The sequence below is a fragment of the Hemitrygon akajei genome, chromosome 13 (genome assembly GCF_048418815.1).
Source record: "Hemitrygon akajei chromosome 13, sHemAka1.3, whole genome shotgun sequence".
In the NCBI taxonomy this organism is placed as follows: Eukaryota; Metazoa; Chordata; class Chondrichthyes; order Myliobatiformes; family Dasyatidae; genus Hemitrygon; species Hemitrygon akajei.
The window spans coordinates 65,973,347-65,998,469 of record NC_133136.1 but is presented as its reverse complement, the minus strand read 5'-3'; the positions used below and the strand labels follow the sequence as shown (position 1 = coordinate 65,998,469).

The window sequence follows — 25,123 nt, the reverse complement described above, 5'->3', positions numbered from 1 at the left end:
TTTTGGTACCCAGGAAGTGTCACTTAGTTGAATAGCCATCAATATTTAAGAATTCTCAGACACCAAGAAAACAAAACACTAAAATAAAATGCAGCATTTTGAATTATGAGGGAATAACAACCCACACATAAAAATAGACTAAAGAACGACCAGATAGGACTTGAAGCTGTAATTGTGGTTCAGTACACAATAAAAGGCATGACAAAGGGCCACTGAGTCAAAAACTTTACTATTTGCCTTTCCATAAAAGCTAGAGTATACCATTGAAATATACAAAACCTCAGAACCTGACATTTCCTCCTTCATCAAAGGACAGGGTCCCATCAATATTCCCTCTAAGGTGTGCGCATGCACACATCTTTTTACTACTAGCATACAAGGGAATTTAAACTGTGCACAAAAGGTTGTCACCCTCTACCTTGTTGGCATGTTAAGTATTTTTCACAATCATACACAATCACATTTCCTTTCCCGGTTTCTAACACTTTTTATTTAAGAAATTATTCGGTGCTCACATGCTGTCACTGTGCAAAAAAAATGCACAGAACAAGATTTTTGTACATACTGGTCATTACAAATTAGAGGAAACATTGGGTCCCATCCATTTTCCAAACATCTGCCCTCAACCCATTCTCCCAAGGACATAGTAGGAATAGGGTTCCCCTGGTCCTTTACTACCGTATCCAGCATATCATTCTCCATAACTTTTGCCATCTATATTCAGATCCTACCACTAAGCACATCTTTCCTTCCCCCACCACTCTCCATAGGGATCACTCTCTACAGGACTTCCTTGTCACCCATGCCTCCCCACTGACCTCCCACCTGGCACATCCTTAAAGTGGAGCAAGTGCTACACCTCCTCCCTCATCACCATTCAGGACCCCAAACAGTTCTTCCAGGTGAAGCAACACTTCACTTGCGAATTTGTCAGGATCATCTACTGAATCCTGAGCTCTCAGTGCAACCTCTTCCATAATCAGTAAGACCCAACACACATTAGGAATGCTTCCTTGAAAGCCTTCACTGCATCCACCACAAAAAGCAGGATTTCCCACTGCCCACCCATTCCAAATCAACTTCCCATTCCCATGGCCTCCTCTACTGCCATAATGAAGCCACTCAAAGGTTGGAGGATCAACACCTCATATTCCATCTAGGGAATCTCCAACTTGACAGCATAAACATCAATTTCTATGCAACTCTCTGGATAAATTTTTTATTGCTAATGCTATAGGGTATTTCATTTACTAGTTTTCTGTAGAAGCAGTGTGTTCTGCTGGTAGTGTTTGGGTTTCAGTTAAAGATAAAGGGTTGTGATGTTCAACTTAGGAATGTTGGGTCAGCCAACCACAATGGTGAAATTGGGAGAAGGTTCTGGAGAAAGCTGGGCAGAGAGGTTTTGTAATGAACACTGATGGGGGTTGTGGTCTTTTTGCTGCGAGATGGATAGAAAAGAAGATCGAGAGAACTGTCCGTAGGATTCGATCAAACTGAAATGGGCAATTCTATGCAGTACAAGATGAGAAGTTCAACTGATGGTTGGTGAATAGGAGTCGACAACGTGAATAAGGGACACATCCAGTTTTTGGAACATATAAGCTCCAACCTTGTGCACATTTGACTGGTTTAATTATAATGGCCCTTTTTTCCCCTTTTTTTTCCCTTTTAATAACTGTTTAAGCTAAAATTCATAAATAAACCTTCTTTATAATTGTATGCGGTGTATGACCTATTATTTCCTGCCGACAGATAATTGCACGTGGGCAGTATTCACACAGTATTCGGTCAGGTCAGGGTTCGGCTGGTCGAAACATCCTGACCTTTCGGTTTGGTTGGACCCAAGACGTATAGAGTTTGAAAAAGGTGGCTTTCTCACCACTGAGTCCAGTGCTGTTACGAACCAAGTTTCTATAGGAGCCCGGTAAACAGGAGTTTCATCATAACTTCCAGTAATTTCACCCCCCTCTCTTTTTCCATTCCCCATTCTTGGCCCCCTCACTCCTTCACTTCTCCTCACCTACCCATTACTTCTCTCTAGTGCCCTCCTTCCCTTTCCTCCATGGTCCATTGTCCTTATATCAGATATATTCTTCAGCCTTTCACTTATCATTCCCTTTTCTCATACTTCACCGCCTCCTCCTGCACCCACTCACTTTACCCCTCACCTGGGTTCACCTATCACCTGACAGGTTGTACCTCTTTCCTTCCTCATCTTTGTTTTCTGACTTCTTCCTCCTTCCTTCCCAGTCCTGACGTAGGGTCTCAATGTGAAACACTGATTGTTTATTCCCCTCCATAGATGCTATTATGACTTGCTGAGTTCTTCCAGCACTTTGTGTATGTTACTCAAGACTCCCAGCATCGGCAGAATTTCTTGTGTTTCTGATATATTGAGTGCTCCTCGTTTTGTTTTTCTGTTTTTGTCCTATGTCAACAATGATTGATTCAAGCAGTTTATCAACAGACGTTAGCCTAACTGTTCCATAATTCCCTATCTTTTCTAATTCATCTTTCTCATATAGCAATGATGAAGGATCTTTGATCTGAAACTGTTTCATCCCATAGATGCTAACCGACCTGCTGCGAATTTCCATCACACTTTATACCAACGTCAGTTAAATGACTGAACATGTATGACAAAGCAAAATAGCACACAGCACAAAACATTTTCTTATGCTAATTTTAGGCTATCTTATAAAGCAATAACAGTCATTATTATAGCAATTGGAAATGACAATGTGGAGACTCCAAATCAACTACAAAACACCACTTCATAACAACATTAATGATTAGATTTTGTCTCTCATTTATGAACATCTTTTTCACAATTAAGAGCATGCCACTCTTTGCATGTACAAATATACTGTACAAGAACATAGAGTTAGGAACAGAATTAGACCATTCAGCCCAAATCTGATCTGCCATTCATTCATGGTTGATTTATTATCCCTCTCAATCCCATTCTCCTGCCTTTCCCCATAGCCTTTGATCCCCTTACTAATCAGGAGCCTACAAACCTCCACTTTAAACATACCCCTAAATGACTTGGCCTCCATTGCCATCTGTGGCAATTAGTTTCACAGATTCACTACCCTCTAGAGAAAGATTCCTCTGCATCTCTGTTCTAAAAGGATGTCCATCTATTCTGAGGCTGTGCCCTCCAGTCCTAGACTCCCCCCCCCCCCACTACAGGAAACATTCTCTCCACATCTACTCTGCATAGGCCTTTCAATATTCGATATGTTTCAATGAGATCCTTCTGCATTCTACTAAACTCCAGTGACTACAAGCCCAGAGCCATCAAACTCTCTTCATATGTTAACCCTTGCATTCCTGGGATCATTCTTGTAAACCTCCACTGAACCTTCTCCAATGCCAACACTTCCTTTCTTGGACATGGGGCCCATAATACATTACACCCTGACTTTTCAATTTTGAAATTTCATTGGAAATTACCTATATTGACAACTAGCTTTCGGACATAAAATAGCAGGAATAAACTGTTCACCTTTGGGTTGGGTAGCTGCAACCGTCAGTTGCCACAAAGATTAGTGCTAGGGAACAATCAGGGTCAACAGCAATTACAATAGCAAATATTCAGTTGACTTTTATTTTGATTGCTATATGGACCATACATACACAGTAGCTAGGGTGCCTAACACTTTTGCACAGTCCTGCGAGTGAGTTTATAAATCTGGCTGGAACAAAGGATGTTGGTGAATATGAAATATCGTGCGTGGGGTGTGGGACAAGTGGCAGAGATGTACTGGGGCAGGGAGTGGCTTGAGTGCAGATACACCAACCTGAGTCACCAGGCAAGGTAATTTGATTCCAAACAATTGGTTTATTGATCATTACAGAATGTCTCTCGGGTGCTTCCCACTCCCTCCCCTGTTTCCCAACCATGATTCCCCTCTCGCTGACCCATTTTTGGGTATGTGGCCTTGAATAAACCCGAAGCGTATTTAGCCTCGAAAAGTATTCCACAAAACTTCATTCTACTCTTTTCTTGTAACGGCTGAATAGCCAGTTTAGCTACAAAACTCATTTTGGATGTACAATTTTTAAAAATTATTTCTACAATCAGTATTTCAAAGTTAGAAATGTAATGTGCTGTATGCTTCCATCTCCACCAATCCCCCTCTCCTTGGTTTATGAAATTAACTACTATTTGATACCATGCTATGATTAAAAAATAACTACCACTTTAGACAATAAATTTCAAGTCAGAAATTAAACTATTTTACATAAATTACAGCAGAAAGTTGTACAATGCATTAAGTACAAAACTAAACGCAAATGGCAAAAAAAATGACAGTGGCTGTTAAATTTCACAAGTCCAGCACCATTTCAGCTTGAAACTATACAAATTTGGTTGATTGTCACCAAGATCCTGACAAGATAATGTTTTACAAACTAAAAGTTCAAAATTGGAAAAAGAGTAATGACATGAACCAGAAACAAAATTAACGTTTGCCAACAAGTAAAAATCTTGTTAGTTCTGAAAGTTACTCAGCCCCATATAGGTTAAACATTGTAATCTACAAATGAAGCCAAAGTCAAGTATTTCTAGCATGTTTTACTTCAGATTCTCAACAACTTGGTTTTATGTCATAAACAGAAATATCTGTTACATCATATGTCTGGATAAGAATTACCAGACAAAATACAGTACATTTAACAATGAAAAAATAGTGTGATATTTCTGTCAAACATTTTTCTTCTAACAAGTTCTCTATCCCATCCTTGTCTCAAATTCTCTCCAGTAAGCACACATGCTAAATTATAATTTTAGAAAATTTATAATAGAGGAAAGTCACAGTGGTCAGATCTCTGGCAGAGTCTGGCTCTGACTCAGAAGGGAAGGGGGTGGGGAAGAAGAGGCACGCTGTGGTGATAGGGGATTCATTAGTTAGAGGAATGGTCAAGAGGTCTGTGGGTGAAAGTGAGATTCCCAGATGCAATGTTCCCTCTAAAGTGTGCACACGTCCACACATACACATCATTTGCTACTAGCGCACAAAGGATTTAAACTGCACACAAAAAGATGTCACCCTCTACCTCGTTGGCATGTTAAGTATATTTTATGATCGTACACAATCACATTTCTTTTTCTGGTTTCTTATGTGGATGGTGTTGACAATGTGGAGTTTGCAATGAGTGGTCTTCAGATTTTAGAACTGACTTATTTGTACTGCTTTCATTGAAGAAATTATTCAGTGCGCACGTTGTTGTCACTGGGTAAAAATATTGCACAACAAGGTTTTTGTGCATGCTGGTAATTACAAATTAGAAGAACCTTGCCCAGATGGTATGTTGCCTAATGTGTGCCAGGATCCAGTACATCTCAAATCAAGTCCTCAGCATTTTTAAGTGGGAGGGTGAACAGCCAGAAGTCCAGGTCCATGCAGGTACCAATGGCAAAGGTAAGACGAGTGACAAGGTTCTGTATGGGAAGTTAGGTGCTAAGTTAAAGGCTAGAACCTTCCTGGGTTGTGATCTCAGGATTGCAAAACATTGAATATGTTAGTGAGGCCAGAAATACGAAGATTATACAGTTTAATACAGGCAGTCCCTGGGTTACGTACAAGTTCCGTTTCTGAGTCCGTCTTTAAGTCAGATTTGTACGCAAGTCGGAACAAGTACATCTAGTATTATTTAGCGTCAGTTCGCCAAACATTTGTCTTAGTATATAGTATATATTTTACCTTTCTATGCATGTAAAACACTTAAGAAACGTATGTATTCCAATAATTAAACCACTGCGTTGCTTAGTAATAATTGTAGCTTTCATCGGGACAGGGCATGTCACATGCTCCATTATTCTCACTTTATCTGTCATCCTTTAAAATTGTTCCAATCGTTGACTGGCTGTAGCCCAACGCTTTTCCAATGATCCATGGCGTTTCACCTCTTTTCAAATGCTTTATTATTTCCACTTTATTTTCAATTATGATCGCTTCCCGTCAATGGAACAGAAATACTGCGGGCAGCAGGTCCCAAGCTCCGCGGGCTCCCGAGGTCTGCTGGGTTCTAAGGACCACTGCACTGAGACAGGCTAAATGGGACAAGTGGGGGCTGTACTGAGTTTGGGCATTTGATCCTCCACAATATTTCGCGTGGGTATTTAAACTGGAGGTGGCAGTATTTTTTTTAAACGAGGTCGAGTTGCGAGCTCGACATCAACCCGGCACGGGAGCGGACTTTCACCGGATCGAACCTCCGTTCTCGAGCTCGGCGCTGATCTCATTGCGCCACCAGCCAACCGGAATGGGGAGGCGGGGTCACGGTGAATCTTACTAAGAAAAATTTAAGCCAAATACAAAGTCAAACACTCAACACAGTGTCAACGGCAACGATTTAAAATGGCGGACGGCGTTCTCCTTCCTCGGTTCGTAAGTACGAGTTGTCCATAAGTCCGACGTTTGTAACTCAGGGACTACCTGTATGTGGCTAAGGAGTTGGTGTAAGAAGGAAGGCATAAGATTATTGGATCATTCGGCTCTCTTCCAGGGAAGGAGGGACCTGTACAGAAGGGATGGTTTGCACCTAAACTGGAAGGGAACTAATATCCCAGTGGGAAGGTTTGCTAATGCTGCATATGGGATTTAAACTAGAGTGCCAGAACAGTTAGTGGAAAAACTGTGGAGGCAGATGTTGGTAAGATCACAAAGTCAGGAATCAACAGGTTGAACATGGTGAGACTATTGTCCTGAGCTGTGTGTATTTCAATGCAAGAAATATTGCAGAAAAAACAGATGAGCTCAGGGCATGGATCAACACCTGGAATTATGACATTGTAGCCATTAGTGAGAGTTGGATGCAAGAGGGGCAGGACTGGCAGCTCAATATTCTAGGGTTCCGTTGTTTTAGATGTGACAGAGTGTGAAGGATTAAAGGAATAGTGGTTCCAACTCGAGGAAATGTCATGGCAGTGCTCCATCAGGACAGTCTGAAGAACTCGACTAGTGAGTCATAGGTGGAACTGGGAAATAAGAAAGGTATTACCATGTTAATGGGACTATATTACAGACCACATAACAGTCCCAGGGTTTTACAGGAACAAATTTGTAAAGAGATTGCAGACTGTTGCAAGAAACATAAGGTTGTTATAGTAGGTGATTTTAACTTTCCACATATTGACTAGGAATCCCATACTGTAAAAGGACTAGATGGGATAGAGTTTGTCAAACATGTTCAGGAAAATTTCCCTCATCAGTACACAGAAGTCCCAATAAGAGAGTATGTGCTACTGGATCTGCTGCTGAGACAGAGCAGGTGACAGAAGTTTACATAGGGGAGCACTTTGCAACCAGTGGTCACAATGGCATTAGTTTAAAAGTAAGTATGCAGAAAGGTAGATCTGGTCTGTGGGTTGAGATTCTAAATTGGAAAAAGTCTAATTTAGATGGTATCAGAAATCTGGCAAGTATGTATTAGGACAGGCTGTTTTCTGGCAAAGGTATACTTGAAAACTGGGAGGCCATCAAAAATGAAATTTTGAGACTACTATGTTTGTAGGTGCCTGTCTGAATCAAAGGTAAAGCTAACAAGTATAGGGAGCCTTGGTTTTCATGAGATATTGAGGCCCTGGCTAAGAGAAAAAAAAAGTGGATAGCAGGTATAGGCAAGTAGGAACAAATGAGGTGCTTATGGAGTACAAAAAATGCAAGAGGACACTTAAAAAAGAAATCAGGAAGGCTAAAAGGCATGAAGTTGCTCTAGCAGACAAGGTGAAGGAAAATCCTAAGGGATTCTACAGGTATGTTAAGAGCAAAAGGATTGCAAGGGACAAAATTAGTCCTCTGGAAGACCAGAATGGTAATCCATGTGTGGAACCAAAACAGATAGGGGAGATCTTAAATGCATTCTTTGCATCTGCATTTACTCTGGAGATGGATACATAGTCTATAGAAGTGAGGCAAAACAGCATCATCTTCATGAACTTGTGTAGATTACAGAGAAAGGAGGTGTTTGCTACTTCTACTAAGTTTACAAGATGTTGGTGAGACCTAATTTAGAGTATTGTGGGCAGTTTTGGTCACCTACCTACAGGAAAGATATAAATAAGGTTGAAAGAATGCAGAGAATAGGTTACAACCATATTCTTTGGAACATAGGAGATTGATAGATTTTATCAATGTATACAAAATTATGAGGGGTATAGATAGGGTAAATGCAAGCTGGCTTTTTCCACTAAAGTTGGGTGGGACCACAACCAGAGGTTATGGCTTAAGGGTGAAAGGGGAGACGTTTACGGAAATATGAGGGGAAACTTCATCACTCAGAGGGTCATGAGAATGTAGAATGAGCTACCAGCATAAGTGGTCCACACGAGCTCAATTTCAACATTTTAGACAAGTTTGGAGAGGTACAGGATAGTAGGGATATGGAGGGATAACGGTCCCCATGCAGGTTGATGGGAGTAGGCAGTTTAAATGGTTTTGGCGTGGGATAGGCCGAATAGCTTGTTTCTGTGCTATATGTCTCTATGACTCAAATACGAATTCATCACAAATTCTAATTTGAGAGTCAACCTCAAACCTGCCCAATTAACCATTCAGAATAGGTGTCTTTCTGGCAATCTTAATGATTTTTCCCCTACAGTTAAACTGAAATAATCTGCCTAGCTTGTTCTTCTTTACCAAAATGTGTGCTTAGTTTTGTGAAGTGGAATCTTTTCACACTTCTGCAATGTACGATTTACATTTGGAAACTAATGCATTGTCAAGTACAATTGATATTCTTTTATTGATTGAATAATACTGGATATTTAAGTTTGATCTGAAAAGCATCCAAGTAATTGCTATTTTTTTCATGATGACTCAAGATCAATCAACATTTTAATCACATTTCCAATCTGAAGGGGCCACTCTTTGGGACCCCCTGTTCCCCTCTTCCATCTCCACTAACCACTGTCCACAACAACCATGCAACTTCTGTCCTTTTGCCTCTTCCCACAATCCAGAGTCCCAAATAGTCTTTCCAAGTAAAGCAGAAATTCACATGCACTTCTGCCACACTCTAGTTAGTACTGCATTTGATTTTCAGAATATGGTCACCTCTGCAATGGAGAAAACAAACACAAATTGGGTGACTACCATATACATCAACAACCCCAAGAATCCTGTTAGCTACCAGTTTAATTCACAATTCCAATCTTTGCATGGACTCCTGCCCTATCATAAACAAGATCCAACACGAGACTGAGGAACGGTACCTTAAATGTTTGGGCATGATTTACACCTTCCAGATCCAATAATGGATTCTTCATTTTCCAATAACTCACTTTCTCTGGCAATTCAGAAAAGCCATCTCTGCTCCAAAATTTGTCTGTCATCTTTTAAGCAACACGAGCCTTAATATTCCCTTTATCCTATCTATCCCTTTACCAACTTATTAATATTGGAGTATAAAAGTTGCATTGTTTGCTGTGTAACCAAAACTATGTAGTCAGCTTTGAGTTTGCTATTTGCTATACATGTATCCAATGTAGTAGAATGAAATCTTAAGAATGTAGAAGATAATGGGGTGTTAATGAGCGGCAGCTAAGAGATGTATATTAGAACATGATTAAGTCAATGGGTAGAAACAATAGTGGCGGATGTACTTGTAATATGCAACTGTAGACCGTTTGGATATGCTTATGCAACTAAACCAGGAGATTGCTTTAAAAAATGTTATGTACAAGGATCGGGGGGCAATCGGCGACTAGCTCAATGACTGTCTCAGCTTTGATTTGCAAATTAAAGTTTAATACTTCTTGAAGAATCTTCTGCGTCTCCTGGTCGTTTGTGGGGCACGAGAAACCACGACAAAATTGGCGACCGCGGCAGGACCGGAAAGAAACCCGCGGAAAGGAAACGGCAGATTGGGGACGCTTCCCAGTCCTCTAGGGACCCCCACAAGGCTAACAGAATTAAGGGTGCACCCAAACAAAAGGTAAGTGCTTTGTGCGACAATTTGGACTAAGAATTCTGTTGGCTTTGGGGAGGTCTTGGAGTCTCGGAAGTGTGGAACCACTGCTGAAGGGTCTCTCCGGTCCAAAGAATCTGGCAGAATTGGGGGTTAACAGGAGGCTCAGAGGATTGATCAAGAACACTGCAGTGAGGGTAAGTACAAATAAGCTAATAAGAAGTTAAGTGAAGAAGAATTCCACGTGGCGTTGGTAAGTCCCTGTGGATACCGCTTCGTATGAAACGAAGGTCTGAACGGGCAGGGAAAGGAAAAATAAAGAAAATCCTCGTGGATACCGCCTTAAGAGATAAGGGTCTGAATAGACGAGGTGCATAGAGAAAATCCCTGTGGATACCGCTTCGTATGAAACTAAGGTCTGAACGGGCAGGGAAAGGAAAATAGAGAAAATCCTCGTGGATACCACCTTAAGAGATAAGGGTCTGAATAGTCAAGGTGCAAAGAGAAAGTTCTGTGGATACCGCTCTGAGTAGTGGTCTGTATGGGCAGAACAGAATAGGAAACAAGGACAGTCCAATATATAGTTTAAAGCGCTGGTAGATAGACAATGGACTAGGCATAGAATTAGAGTAAATAGTATTATCCTGTAAACGAACTGTGAAGAGATAAAAAGAGATAACAACATGACAGGTAAAGGAACGGCGGTAGAGATTCTGAGCAAAAAAATCCCGGTAAATAAATATGAGATCACAAAAACTTCAGAAAAATGGGAAAAGAGAACCAAAAACCTGGTCACAAAATGGCCAAGAGAAGGAACGTTTGATGTAAGCTTGTGCGAAGAAATGGAGGCACTAATTAAAAATTACAAACCAAAAGATAAATCTAAGAAAAGAGGGCAAAAAAGAGAATGAGAAATGGAAGTGCTAAAACTCTTCAGAACAGAGGGAGAAAGGCTGAGGAGGACAAGTAGAATATTGATCACAATCGAGGAAGACACTAAGGTGCTGGAGAAACAGCCTGTTAGAGAGGAAGGTACAGTGAGAAGCTGGCTTCAGCTCCGCACCCGGATGCGAAAGAAACAGAAAAGCCCCCGCCCTATAATGAGGAAGGAACCCCTAAGCAGTGCCCCCTGCTGACGGGAACAGTAAACATGCAGGGAGAAGTGCAAGTTTGGGATAAAATGAGGAGGAAAAAAGACAATACGAGAAGGAAAAAGCGGCGCTATGGAAGGAGATACAGGTAGAAAGGATAAAGGTGGAACAGGCAAAGAGAGAAATGAAAGAAGAGATTGAACGGATGAAATACTTGAGAGAGGAAAAGGAATATGAGGAGTATCAGTTATACCATAGAAATAAACAGACTAGAAAAGAAAGTGGCTCATCAGGGCAGGAAGAGATGAGGTATTCAAGAGGAAGTGGAAAAAAGATAGGAGATGAGAGTCTTGGAGAAACACAAGAGAAGGGAATCAAGCACGAGTAAGGATCATGAGAAGTCCCTGCCACAGGTGTACAGACACGGACAGGAAGAAAGAGAAGGTGACTCATTGGAGGAGCAAGAGTTAAGTGGAGAGAGAGAGGATGCGAGAATTTGTGGGGAAGAGGTAGGAGGCAGAAGCCTAGAAGAGCAGAAGGAGGCATAGGGAAGTGACTTGCGGAAGTAGAGAGAGAGCTAGATAAGTTACTGAGAGGGAATTGCCAGAAGAGATGCGAAAAATACGCCAGGGGCCAACCAAGTATTGAATCAGGACAGAAAGGAAGGACTCCACAGGGAGACTGAGGGAAGAAGAGGACCCCGGAGAAATTTGTGTGGGAGGCAGTAAAGACATACCCTGAGACAGATGGGGAGTCAGGCGAGGAGGAGAGCCAGGGCAGGTGGGAAGGAGGAGGAAGAATGATGTTGTTGTTAGTTAAAGGATCAGGACAAGTGCAGTATATCCCTTGGGATCCCAGGACCTAGAAGGGCTAAAAAACACTGCCCAATCTACATGAAGGAGAAGGGAAATGGATTACAGCCTTTGAAGAAGAAACGGCGGGACGATTATTGGCTATGGGAGATTTGAAGGCACTATTGATAAGGTTGATGGGAACCTCCAAATTTAACGAACTAATAAAAATGGCTGGCATAGTAAACTCGAACGACCCGAGAACTGATGGAGACGGGTTTGACAGAGTGAGGCAGAGGATATGGCAGGCCCTCAGAAAGCTTTATCCACCCAAAGTGGACCCCAAAGCCTTAAAGGGGGATCCACTGGGAGACACTGAAAACCCAGCAGCCTACGTAGAAAACCAGTTGAAAAGGTGTATACTGGAGACTAAGCAAGAGGTGGAAAATAGCTTATTTATCACCACACTGTTCCGACATAGCATTTTGGATGCAATGCCTCCACAAGTAAAATCCAAACTGGAGGAAGTAGTTGGGCTAACGTCAATGACCCCACAAGAATTTAGAGACCACGTAGTCCATGCGGTTGAGAAATACCGGAAAGACAAACGAAGGTTGGCTGAGCAACAGGAAGAGGTGCAAAGAAAGTTAATACAAATGCAGCTCGAAGAACTCAAAAAGAAGGAAAAAGAGAAAAGCAAAAAGATGCTGCCAGCAACCACCGGTCCGAGTACAGCCATCAAACTGGATGAAGCACCGCTATATGGAGGAACCGATCATACTGTAAGACAAGGGCTGGAAAACCCCATGCCAATAATCAACGTCTTTGGAGGAGCATTCCCACAAATGCCCTATCAGGAACAGACTAAATTCAAACAGCCCAGACAGGACTGGAAGTCCCAAGGAGGGGACAGAGGAGCTATGGGCAGAGGGGACCAGTGAGAAAATATGGGGAAAGAGAGGTAGAGAGATTGTGCTGGGGATGTAATCAGCCAGGTCACATGAGAAGAGAATTGTCCATTTACACCATGGCCTGTCACACACCAGCAGGAACCGATAAGAAGGGAACTAAAGTTTAGCCAAGGACCAGCCCCCAAAGGCCCAAGCTGACCTGTGAACCCCTATGCGAGGTATTAGGGGTGCCCCGAGAACTCGAGTGGGAAGGGACATTACCCAATGATAACAAGGGAGGCAGACGAGGAACCCATTGTTCAGGTTATGTTAGAAGCGCAACTGACACCAATGATGATAGATACTGGAGCCACGTACACTTGTGTACAGCCACAGAATGCCCTTCACCTTCCCATGTCAGGGAAGTTTATTAAGACGGTAGGGTTCTCGGGGAAAACACAGTTGACACAGTGCACGGCTCCAGTGCAGTTGAGAATGGGAAATAAAGGAATTGTTTTGCCGGTGCTAGTATCTAAAGGAACTCCGATTAATTTGTTAGGCAGAGATGCCTTATTGAAACTGGAATTAAAATTAGGAAGCACCAGAAATGGGCTGAGTGTGGAAAGAGCAGGGGCTCAATTGATAGTGCGAGAAGACAAGAAGGCTAATGTCTTTTGGATAGGAGACATCGCAGATCAGATTCAGGAAACCTGGGAAAAATGGAAAAAGGGCGTGCAGGCTATATTACCCAGGGCTGTAATGCCCAAATCTGAGCTACATTGTACAGTGATTTTTGACGAGACTCAGAACAGGGAGTTAGAGGAGAGAGAGCACCTGGAGGCATGTACCCAACAGCACCTGGAAGGGGAGGCTGTGATAATTGGAAAACAAGGGGCAGCTTTACAAGTTAAGTGGAACACCTTTTTAGAAAAATTGTACAGGATACCGGAGGCTGCGCCCCACGTAACGTTGTTGGTAAACAAGGGATATCAGTCTAAAGACTTAGGACCTTTAGTTAAGAGTGCTGAAACTGTAACAGTGTGGAGGAAAATCACGCCAGAGGTGTGGATATCAGAAGATAACAATTGCATTAAAATAATGGTAAGTGTAGATATGGTAGGAACAGTGAGAGAGGTCGAAATAACTCCCCAACCACACATGCCATTGCTGGGAAAGGAAAGAGGCCAGCAGAAAGATAGAAGGTTAGATGAGTTGCCATCTATTCTGTGGTCACAGCATGACACGGACGTAGGGAAAATAAAAACAGCTAGTCCGGTGGAAATAAGGCTGAAAAGGGGAGCAATTCCACCCAGGAGACCACAATACCCTCTAAGACCAGAAGCAGAAGAGGGAATAGCATCGACAGTGCAGGGGTTGCTTGAAATAGGAGTGCTTAAAAGAACAAACAGTCCATGCAATACCCTGTTGCTGCCAGTCTTAAAAGCAGATAAATCTAAGTGGAGATTGGTGCATGATTTGCCAGCGGTAAATGATGTGGTAGAGGACTGGCCAGCGGTAGTCCCCAACCCACACACGCTTTTGACCAATGTTCCACCAGAAGCGAGTTACTTTTCAGTGATTGATTTGTGTTCGGCTTTCTTCAGCATTCCTCTAGCCGACCAGTGTCAGTATCTGTTTGCATTTACTTACAGAGGTGCTCAGTATACCGATACCAGAATGCCGCAATGGTTTAAACATTCACCACATGTCTTTAATCAGGTGTTGAAGGCAGACCTAGAGGGCATACCATTGGAAAGTACATTGTTACAGTATGTGGATGACCTGTTGATTTGCTCCCACAGTAAGGAACAGCGTGAGCAGGACACTATAACTCTGTTAGAGAAGCTGGCGCACAGAGGACATAAAGTATCCAAAAAGAAACTGCAATTTTGCACGCAGCAAGTGGAATACTTAAGCGGGTTAATATCCAAGGGAGTGAAGGCGATAGCACCAGATCAGATTGAGGCAATAACTAAGGCCCCAAAACCCCAGACTGTAGGGCAGATGATGACATTTTTGGGAATGGCAGGGTACAGCTCAGATTGGATTGGAGAATATGCTGAGATTGTGGCTCCTTTGAGAAAGATAATAAAAGAAGCGGGGTATACAAATTTGAAGACCGGCTTACAGTGGAATGGAGAGGCAGAGATAGCTTTCGATACTATTAAGCAGGAACTGTAGTCAGCACCAGCATTACCTTTGCCTGACTACGAGAAGGTTTTTCATTTGTATGTATCCAACCGACAGGAGGGTTATGTCACAGCGGTTCTAACACAAGAGACAGGCACAGGAAAAGCAAAGCAGCTGATAGCATACTACAGTATGAGACTAGATGAGGTGGCTCAGGGGTATCCACCCTGTTATCAGGGATTGGCGGCGCTGTACTATGCATATGAAAAGGCATCATCTGTAACCCTGGGCTATCCTGTGACTCTGTACACACACCACAAAGTAGCAGAATTGCTGGAAAGAGGGAAATTTGTGCTGATGCCAGCCAGAATAGCAGCGTATCAGATGCTATTAACATTTCCTGACATAACTATACAGAGATGCACTACCAGTAATATAGCCGATTTTGTCCCTTTGGGCTATGAAGGAGAACCCCATGATTGTGTAGGGAAGACGATGGCATTTGCCAAATTGAGAGCAGATTTACAGTCAGAACCACTAGAGGATGCAGATAAAAAGGTTCTGTTCGTAGATGGCTCTTGTTATAGGTATTATGATGGAAATCATGCAGGGTTCTCAGTAGTGCAGCAGGATCAGTCGAGCTATAAGATTATTAGGATGGAGTCCTGTCCCCAACCGTGTTCCGCCCAACTAGCGGAAATCAATGCCCTGACAGCTGCGTGTGAAATGATGGAAGGTGAGAAAGTGGACATCTATACTGATTCGGCATATGCTCATGGAGTATGCCATTTGTTCGGGGCAGTGTGGAAACAGAGAGGTTGTAAAAAAAGCAGTGGAGATCCCATACAACATTGTCAGCAAATTCTAGACTTAATAAAAGCCATAATGAAACCTAAAGCATTGGCTATAGTAAAATGCCAGGCACATAAAAAGGGAAATGATGTAATAACAAAGGGAAATCAAGCTGCAGACGAGGCAGCCAGAAAAGCGTCTGGATGTACATCAGCTGTCATTGCCCCCCAGGTAAGCCTCGCTCCAGAACCTGTGGTAGAGGACCTAATTGAAATACAAGGTAAGGCAACTTTGGCAGAACAGACAATGTGGAGACGAAGGGGGGCCAAGCAGAACCCGAAAGGCTTGTGGAGCACGGAAGACGGTTTGTTGGTAGCGCCCACCCCTCTACTGACGATTCTGATTTCAGAAACGCATGGGATTGACCATTGTGCAAGGGGGGAAGTGATAAAGAAAATAAAGAAGGATGGTTTTTGGTCACCTTATTTACAGGCTTCAGTGGACTTTGTCTTGTCACAGTGCGAGCTATGCACACAGAATGCAGGGTTCGGACATCAGTTATTTGACTGGTTAGAAAGTAGACTCGGAGGATGGGGAGCATGGCTGACTAAAATGGCAATAACTGTCAGTATTGTATTGTTGAGCTGTGCGCTTGTGCTGTGCTGTTTTCTTCCTTGTCTCAAGTCTCTTGTAGTGCGTGCTGCAACCAAACAGTTTCCGATGCTCTTGGCAATTACTGAAGCAAGCTTAGTGGATAAAGACACACCAAAAATGTATCGTTACAGCCTACAACACCTGCAGAATGAACAAGAGCAAAACGACAGTGTGGGAGTAGATTGTAAGGGCTTCTGAGTTTTTTTTCCCTGTCTCAGGTACAAAGGGACAGGTTTTTGGCTCAGCGGCCCAGGGTAACAGGGAGAGAATACTTTGAGGTCTTGGCGCAGAAAATTATAGTTTAACCCGAGATTTGGCAATAAGTGCTTGAGTTTATTGGGGCTTTTGTGCGCGGACTCTTAGTCTTCTTTCTCTGTGTCAAAGGAGGGATATATTGGAGTATAAAAGTTGCATTGTTTGATGTGTAACCAAAACTATGTAGTCAGCTTTGAGTTTGCTATTTGCTATGCATGTATCCAATTTAGTAGGAGAATGAAATCTTAAGAATGTAGAAGATAATGAGAGGTAGCTAAGAGATGTAGATTAGAACGTGATTAAGTCAATGGGTAGAAACAATAGTGGTGGATGTACTTGTGATAGCAACTATAGACAGATTGGATATGCTAATACAACTAAACCAGGAGATTGCTATAAAAAAATGCTACGTACAAGGATTGGGGGGGGCAATCGGCGACTAGCTCAATGACTGTCTCAGCTTTGATTTGCAAATTAAAGTTTAATACTTCTTGCAGAATCTTCTGTGTCTCCTGGTCGTTTGTGGGGCACGAGAAACCACGACATTAACAACTGAAAACTTGCCTTCTTACTTTGTCACTTCTGGCATAGATTCTTCAAACTGAAGCACTGGTTCTGTTTTCTTTTACATATGCTGCCTGACCCAATGAGCATTTCCAGCATTTTGTTCTGTTAATGACACAGATCTTTCCCTAAAGGCCTAAATATTTTTAAAATATGCAATCCATTCCATTGTCACTACTATGGGTTTGATTAATTAATAGTATTAAGGTTCAATTAACTGAATAGAAACATAGAAAACCTACAGCCCAATACAAGAACTTCAGACCACAAAGTTGTGCCAAACGTGTCCCTACCTTAGAAATTACTAGGCTTACCTATAGCCCTCTATTTTACTAAGCTCCATGTACCTATCTAAAAGCCTCTTAAAAGACCCTATCGTATCCGCCTCCACCACCGTTGCCAGCAGCCCATTCCACGCACTCACCACTCTCTGAGAAAAAAAACTTACCCGACATCTCCACTGTACCTACTGCAAGCACCTTAAACCCTGTGTCCTCTTGTGGCAACCATTTCAGCCCTGGGAAAAAGCCTCTGACTATCCACATGATCAATGCCTCTCATCATCTTGTACATCCCCATCAGGTCACCTCTCATCCTCCTTCGCTCCAAGGAGAAAAGGTCGAGTTCACTCAACCTATTCTCATAAGGCATGCTCCCCAATCCAGGCAACATCCTTGTAAATCTCCTCTGCACCATTTCTATGGTTTCCACATCCTTCCTGTAGTGAGGTGACCAGAAGTAAGCACAGTACTCCAAGTGGGGTCTGGCCAGGGTCCTATATAGCTGCAACATTACCTCTCAACTCCCAAATTCAATTCCATGATTGATGAAGGTCAATACACCATACGCATTCTTAAATACAGAGTCAACCTGCGCAGCTGCTTTGAGCATCCTATGGACTTGAGACACCAAGATGCCTCTGATCCTCCACACTGCCAAGAGTCTTACTATTAATACCATATTCTGCTATCATATTTGACCTAACAAAATGAACCACTTCACATTTACCTGGGTTGAACTCCATCTGCCACTTCTCAGCCCAGTTTTGCATCCTATCAATGTCTCACTGTTACCTCTGACATCCCTCCACACTATCCACAACACCTCCAACCGTTGTGTCATCAGCAAACTTACTAACCCATCTCTCCACTTCCTCATCCAGATCATTTATAAAAATCACGAAGACTAAGAGTCCCAGAACAGATCCCTGAGGCACCCCACTGCTGACCAACCTCCATGCAGAATATGACCCATCTACAACCACTCTTTGCCTTCTGTGGGCAAGCCAGTTCTGGATCCACAAAGCAATATCCCCTTGGATCCCATGCCTCCTTACTTTCTCAATAAGCCTTGCGTGGGGTACCTTATCAAATGACTTGCTGAAACCCATATACACTATATCTACTGCTCTTCCTTCATCGATGTGTTTAATCACATCCTCAAAAAATTCAATCAGGCTCGTAAGGCACAACCTGCCATTGACAAAGCTATGCTGACTACTCCTAATCATATTATACCTCTCCAAATGTTCAATATTCCTGCCTCTCAGGATCTTGTCCATCAACTTACCAACCACTAAGGTAAGACTCACTGGTCTATAATTTCCTGGGCTATCTCTACTCCCTTTCTTGCATAAAGGAACAACATCTGCAACCCTCCAATCCTCCAGAACCTCTCCCATCCCCATTGATAATGTAAAGATCATCGCCAGAGGCTCAGCAATCTCCTCCCTCGCCTCCCACAGTAGCCTGGGGTGCAGTTGTCCAGTCCCGGCGACTTATCTAACTCGATGCTTTCCAAAAGCTCCAGCATATCCTCTTTCTTAATATCTACATGCTCAAGCTTTTCAAACTGCTGCCAAGTTATCACTACAATCACTAAGATCCTTTTCCATAGTGAATACTGAGGTAAACTATTCATTAAGTACCTCTGCTATTTTCTCCGATTCCATACACACTTTCCCACTGTCACAATTGATAGGTCCTATTCTTTCACGTCTTATCCTTTTGCTCTTCACATACTTGTAGAATGCCTTGGGGTTTTCCTTAATTCTGCCTGCCGAGGCCTTCTCATGGCCCCTTCTGGCTCTCCTGATTTCCTTCTTAAGCTTCTTCCTAGTAGCCTTATAATCTTCAAGATCTCTAACATTACCTAGCTCTGAACCTTTTGTAAGCTTTTCTTTTCTTCTTGACTAGATTTATTACAGGCTTTGTACACCACGGTTCCTGTACCCTACCATAAATTCCCTGTCTCAGTGGAAAGTACCTATACAGAACTCTACACAAATATCCCCTGAGAACGTTTGCAATTTAAGCCTCCAATTTCCTACCTGATAGCCTCATAATTCCCCTTACTCCAATTAAATGCTTTTCTAACTTGTCTGCTCCTGTCTCTCTCCAATGCAATTGTAAAGGAGATAGAATTATGATCTCTATCACTAAAATGCTCTCCCACTGAGAGATCTGACACCTGACCAGGTTCATTTCCCGATACCAAATCAAGTACAGCCTCTCGCTTGTAGGCTTATCTGCATACTGTGTCAAGAAACCTTCCTGAACACACCTAACAAACTCCACCCCATCTAAACCCCTCACTCTAGGGAGATGCAAATTGATATTTGGGAAATTAAAATCTCCCATCACAACTCTGTTATTACACCTTTCCAGGGTCTGTTTCCCTATCTGCTCCTCAATATCCCTGTTACTATTAGGCAGCCTATAAAAAAACACCCAGTAAAGTTATTGACCCCTTCCTGTTCCTAACCTCCACCACAGAGACTCTGTAGACAATCCCTCCATGGCATCCACCTTTTCTGCAACCGTGACCCTATCTCTGATCAACAGTGCCATGCCCCCACCACTTTTGCCTCCCTCCCTGTCCTTTCTGAAAACATTTAAAACCCAGCACTTGAAGTAACTAATCCTGTCCCTGAGCCATCTAAGTCTCTGTAATGGCCACCACATCATATTTCCAAGTACTGATCCACGCTCTAAGCTCATCCGCTTTGTTCACAACATTCCTTGCATTAAAATAGACTCATCTCAAACCTTCTGTCTGAGCGTATCCCTTCTCTATCAACTGCCTATCCTCCCTCTTGCACTGTCTACAAACTTTCTCTATTTGTGAGCTAACCTCCTCTTCCCCAGTCTCTTCAGTTCGGTTCCCACCCCAACCAATTCTAGTTTAAACTCTCCCCAGTAGCCCTAGCAAACCTCCCCGCCAGAATATTGGTCCTCCTGGGATTCAACTGCAACGTGTCCTTTTCGTACAGGTCACACCTGCCCCAAAAGAGGTCCCAATGATCCCGAAATATGAATCCCTGCTCCTTGCTCCTGTAAAGGGGGTTTCTTCTTTTTCTTTGTTACTGCGTATGTTGATCAAAATGGCTTCTTTGTTTTGTTAAAAGTAGGAATGCTTCTTTGTTGCGAGAGAGTGCTGGAAGCTTGTTTGGGTTAAAATTTACTGATAACGAGAATTGTATTCCTTTGTAAACCAATTGGGATTAATGTTGTTCTTTCTTCTGAGTCTGTAAGCTATTGTTGGCGGGCTTTTGGGCAGATTCGGCACGAGGGGGTGAGAGAGAGAGGACGTGATGCTGTAAACTGGGTGAGGAACGGATCCCAGGCAGGGGTCCGAGGCCAGGAGGTACCCCGAGGAGAGGAGACGAAGATAGATGTGCTTGGTTGACCACTTTGAGTGGTCCTGAGCTGCAAGTCGAGGAGTTCGGAGGGGATCAAATGGTGGCCAGAAGACTTCAGTAATTGAGCTCCAATGGTTGGGCACAAAGTGGTTTGGACTTTGATAAGTTTGGCACTTTTTCTTTATTTTCTTTTCCTTTGTATATACTGTATCGTTATTAATCACTTAGTTATAGTAATCTTTATAAAATTGTAATCATTTAATCGCATATGGTGTAACGTCTGTTATTTGGCGAGGCGGGGGACATCACACAGCATCCACACAAGCTGATTATCCAGTTTGGCGGGTCCGAAGGCTGCTCCCCCTAGACGAGAATGAGCCGAGCAAGCCTGAAGCGACCCAAGGGGTTACACTCCAATCCCTCATCCACGCATTTATCCTCCACCTCATCCTATTCCTATTCTCACTGTCACGTGGCACAGGCAGTAATTCTGAGATTACTACCTTTGCGGTCCTGCTTCTCAATTTCCTTCCGAACTCCCTGTAGTCTTTTTTCAGGACCTCTTCCCCTTTTCCTATCCATGTCATTGGTACCAATATGTACCACGACCTCTGGCTGTTCTCCCTCCCACTGCAGGATATCTCAGACCCTGGCATCTGGGAGGCAAACTACCATCCGAGTTTCCTTCCTGTGTCCACAGAATCGCCCGTCTGACCCCCGAACTATATTGTCCCCTATCACTACTGCCTTGCTCTTCCCTTCCCAACCCTTCTGAGCCACAGGGACAGACTCTGTGCCAGAGGCAAGGCCACTGCCGTTTCCCCCAGGTAGGCTATTCCCCCCCCCCCAATAGTACTAACAGGAGTACTTATTGTCAAGGGGTACAGCCACAGGAGTGCTCTCTAGCACCTGACTCTTCCCCTTCCCCCTCCTGACTTGTCGTTCTCCCGTGGCCCTGGTGTGACCACCTGCCTGTAACTCCTCTCTATCACCTCCTTGCTCTCCCTGACCAGGCAAAGGTCATCAAGCTACATCTCCAGTTCCCTAACTCGGTCCCTCAAGGAGCTGCAGCTCGTCACACCAGGTGCAGATGTGGCCGTTCGGGAGGCTGGGAGACTCCAGGACCCCCCCACATCTGACACTGAGCACAGAACACCAGCCTCACACACATACTCCCTACCTTGCTTCGTCTCGTTAAAGCCCAAGCCCATTGAGCCAAAGCCCTGTCACTCTGCTGCCTCCCATTCCACTGCCCGCTGAATACAGCAGTCTTCTTTTTAAACCTTTCGCTCTCTACTGGCTGACGTCATGCACCTGCGCAGTCTCACCTCTCTTTAACCTGAGTAGTAAAAAAAACTCCCTTCACTCTGAAAAATCAGCAGTTCACTCGCAGCCATCTTGCTCCGAAAATACAAATTCCTCAACTCATTATAGTATGATCTGAGCTCTGATAGTTGAATCTAATCAGAGCAGATAAAACATAGAACAGTACAACACAGGAGCAGACCTTCAGTCCACAATTAAATCAAATGGCCAACTAAACTAGTCCCTTCTGCCTACACATTGTCCATATCCTTCAACTTCCCTCACATTCATGTGCCTATTTAAAAGTCTCTTTGAAGTTCCTAATGTACCTGCTTCTATCACTATCCCAGGCATTCCAAGTACCCACCACTGGTTATAATAAAAACTTGCTCTTTGCAACTCTTTAGAATCTAGCTCCTCTCACCATAAATGCACGCCCCCGGGTATTAGACATTTCAACCTTGGGAAAAAGATAACTGCCTGTCCACTCTATCTATGCATCTCATAATATTATAAACCTCTATCAGATCTCCCCCCCCCCCCCCCACCCAGCCTCTGCCGCTCCGGAGAAAACAATTCAAGTCTATCCAACTTGTCTTTATAGCACTTGCCCTCTCATCCAGACAGCATCCTGGTAAACACCTCCTGCTAAATTCTAATAAATATAATCATAAATTTCTACTTCAGTTTTACTGTTGTGCAACAAATCATACTTCCATTCGTAAATCTTACGGTTATACCATCGTATAAGTGTTAGTTCATAAACTGAACAATTAACACATGCGAGCCAAGAGCAAAAAAGGTAAATTTCAATTACCAGCAGGAAAAACGATAATCTGACGGGGGTTTCCATGTTTTCATTGTTTAAAAGGCGCTTCGAAAAGCCACCTTAGTGGCAGGGCGTTAGAAAACAGCTTATCTACTGAGTGCGATCAATCAGATCCACCACGTCAATGTATCAAGATACCACAGTCAGAAAGGGTTGTCCCACTAAACCAGGAACGTGTACTGACAGGGAAGTTTGTCTGCCTGCACCCCATTCCGGTATCTGCATCCACGGCCACCCTCCTCCCCCGCACCAGCCGGCGATTACCCCCGCGGACAGCGACTTCACACAGGGCGGCGGGGTCTTCGGCCACATGCCCTCATAGCCAGGCGCTCCTCTACCAACGGCAGCTGAATGATAGTGAAGTGAGAGCCGTCCTAAATCACTCCGGCGGTACTCCTGACCCCCACCCGGCCCCCTCCCCAACTCACCGCGAGTGACGTTTGCCTCCATTCCCGACACGGACTGCCCGACCTGACCAACCGCTCGGCTTGCGCTCGCCTGCCGTGACGTCGGCCAACTCCCGCCCTCCCGTGACGTCAGCGCCGGTGTCCAAGCGGCTGGAGTGAGGCGGCGGAAATGTACGGTGGAGCTGGCTCGTTGCTGCGGAGAGCGCGATCGGTATTGGCGTCTGTCAGCTCGGGCCCGGGGTTTGCCTTCCACAGTGGGCGAGGAGCTTCACCAAATGAAGTTAGGCTGCACTTTTGAAATTGCTTATTCCCCAGTGGGAGGAAGTTTCCCATCCATAACGAAACGGGAAATTAAGTAGAAGTGTGGAGATGTGAAAAATGCCCACACCAAAAGTGAACCGCAGATAATGCCATTCAGCTCGCGTTACCTTAAATATCTCTTTGATGGGGATTTTGAATCTGTCTCATCCAGCACCCCATTCCCGTAGCCTCATATATTTTCACTACTGTATAGTTTTTTTTGCCATTTGCATCTTGAATGTTACTATTGATTCTGTTTTGGTCACGTTTTCAGGCAGTGCATTTCAGATCACCTGGTGTAATTAATTCTCTCTTGTCTGCTTTAGAAAATGGTCTTGTGTTTCTCACTGGGAACATTCATAAATTTGAACATATGGACTAAACTTCTTCAGCCATTTTCTCCAATGTCTATACTTCAATAAAGCTTCTCATTTTTTTAAACATTGTTTTAACTGTGGTATCCAGAATTTACAAAATGGATTTTTAAAAATGTTCTGTTCAGTATCCACTGAGATTCTCTGCTGCACTTTTAGATTTTTAGATAAGTCCAGTCAAAATCAATTTCTCCAGATTTTTTTCTGTGTATTCTTTTAAATTGAAACATTTTGTTAAATGCCTCTAATTAATAATTAATGAAATGTATCATTTCACACTTTTGTCCTTCACATTTAATTGGTCAAATGTCCAACCAGTTCATTAGTCTATGTTCACTTTTTTTTATTGTGGTGTATGTGCTGCATTGTGGAACAAGAGTATGGGTGTGAGTCAAACAAAAATGTACTTATGTGATCAATAGAAACATAGCAATCTACAGCACATTACAGTCTCTTTGGCCCACAATGTTGTGCCGACCATGTAACCTACTCTAGAACCTGCCTAGAATTTCCCTTCTGCATAGCCCTGTATTTTGCTAAGCTCCTTGTACCTCTCAAAAGACCCTATTGTATCTGCTGCTACCACTTTCGCTGGCAGTGCATTCCATGCACCCACCACTCTCTGAGAAAAACTTACCTCTGACATCCCCCTTGTACCTACTTCCAAGCACCTTAAAACTATGTCCCCTCATGTTAGTCATTTCAGTCCTGGGGAAAAAAGTCTCTGACTATCCACACAATCAATGCCTCTCATCATCTTATACACCCCTGTCAGGTCACCTCTCATCCACCATCACTCCAAAGAGAAAAGGCCAAGTTCATACAACCTATTCTCATAAGGCATGCTCTCCAATCCAGACAACATCCTTGCAAACAAAACACACAAAACGCTGGTGGAACACAGCAGGCCCCAGCATCCATAAGGAGAAGCACTGTTGACGTTTCGGGCCGAGACCCTTTGTCAGGACTAACTGAAAGGAAGGATAGTAAGAGATCCTTGCAAATCTCCTCTGCACCCTTTCTATGGTTTCTGTAATGAAGTGATCAGAACTGAACACAGTACTCCAAATGGGGGTCTAACTAAGGTCTTATATTGCTGTAACATTACCTCACAGCTCTTGAACTCAGTCTCACTGCTGATGAACGCCAACACGCCATACGCCTTTTTAACAACACTCAACCT

The 25,123-nt window shown here is 43.4% G+C and overlaps 1 protein-coding gene across 2 annotated transcripts in view; it reads right to left on the bottom strand.

The window, feature by feature from the left end:
* LOC140737963 (RELT-like protein 1) overlaps positions 1–23,987 on the bottom strand; it is a 78,016-nt gene extending 54,029 nt beyond the window's left edge. For both annotated transcript variants that reach the window (XR_012101269.1, XM_073064856.1), the window contains exon 1: positions 23,288–23,987. Coding sequence is in view for 1 of the 2 variants with exons in the window: in XM_073064856.1 (XP_072920957.1) it covers positions 23,288–23,309 (22 nt within the window). In the remaining variant the exon portion in view is untranslated. The remainder of the gene's footprint in view (positions 1–23,287) is intronic.
* Between the last annotated feature and the right edge of the window lie 1,136 nt (positions 23,988–25,123).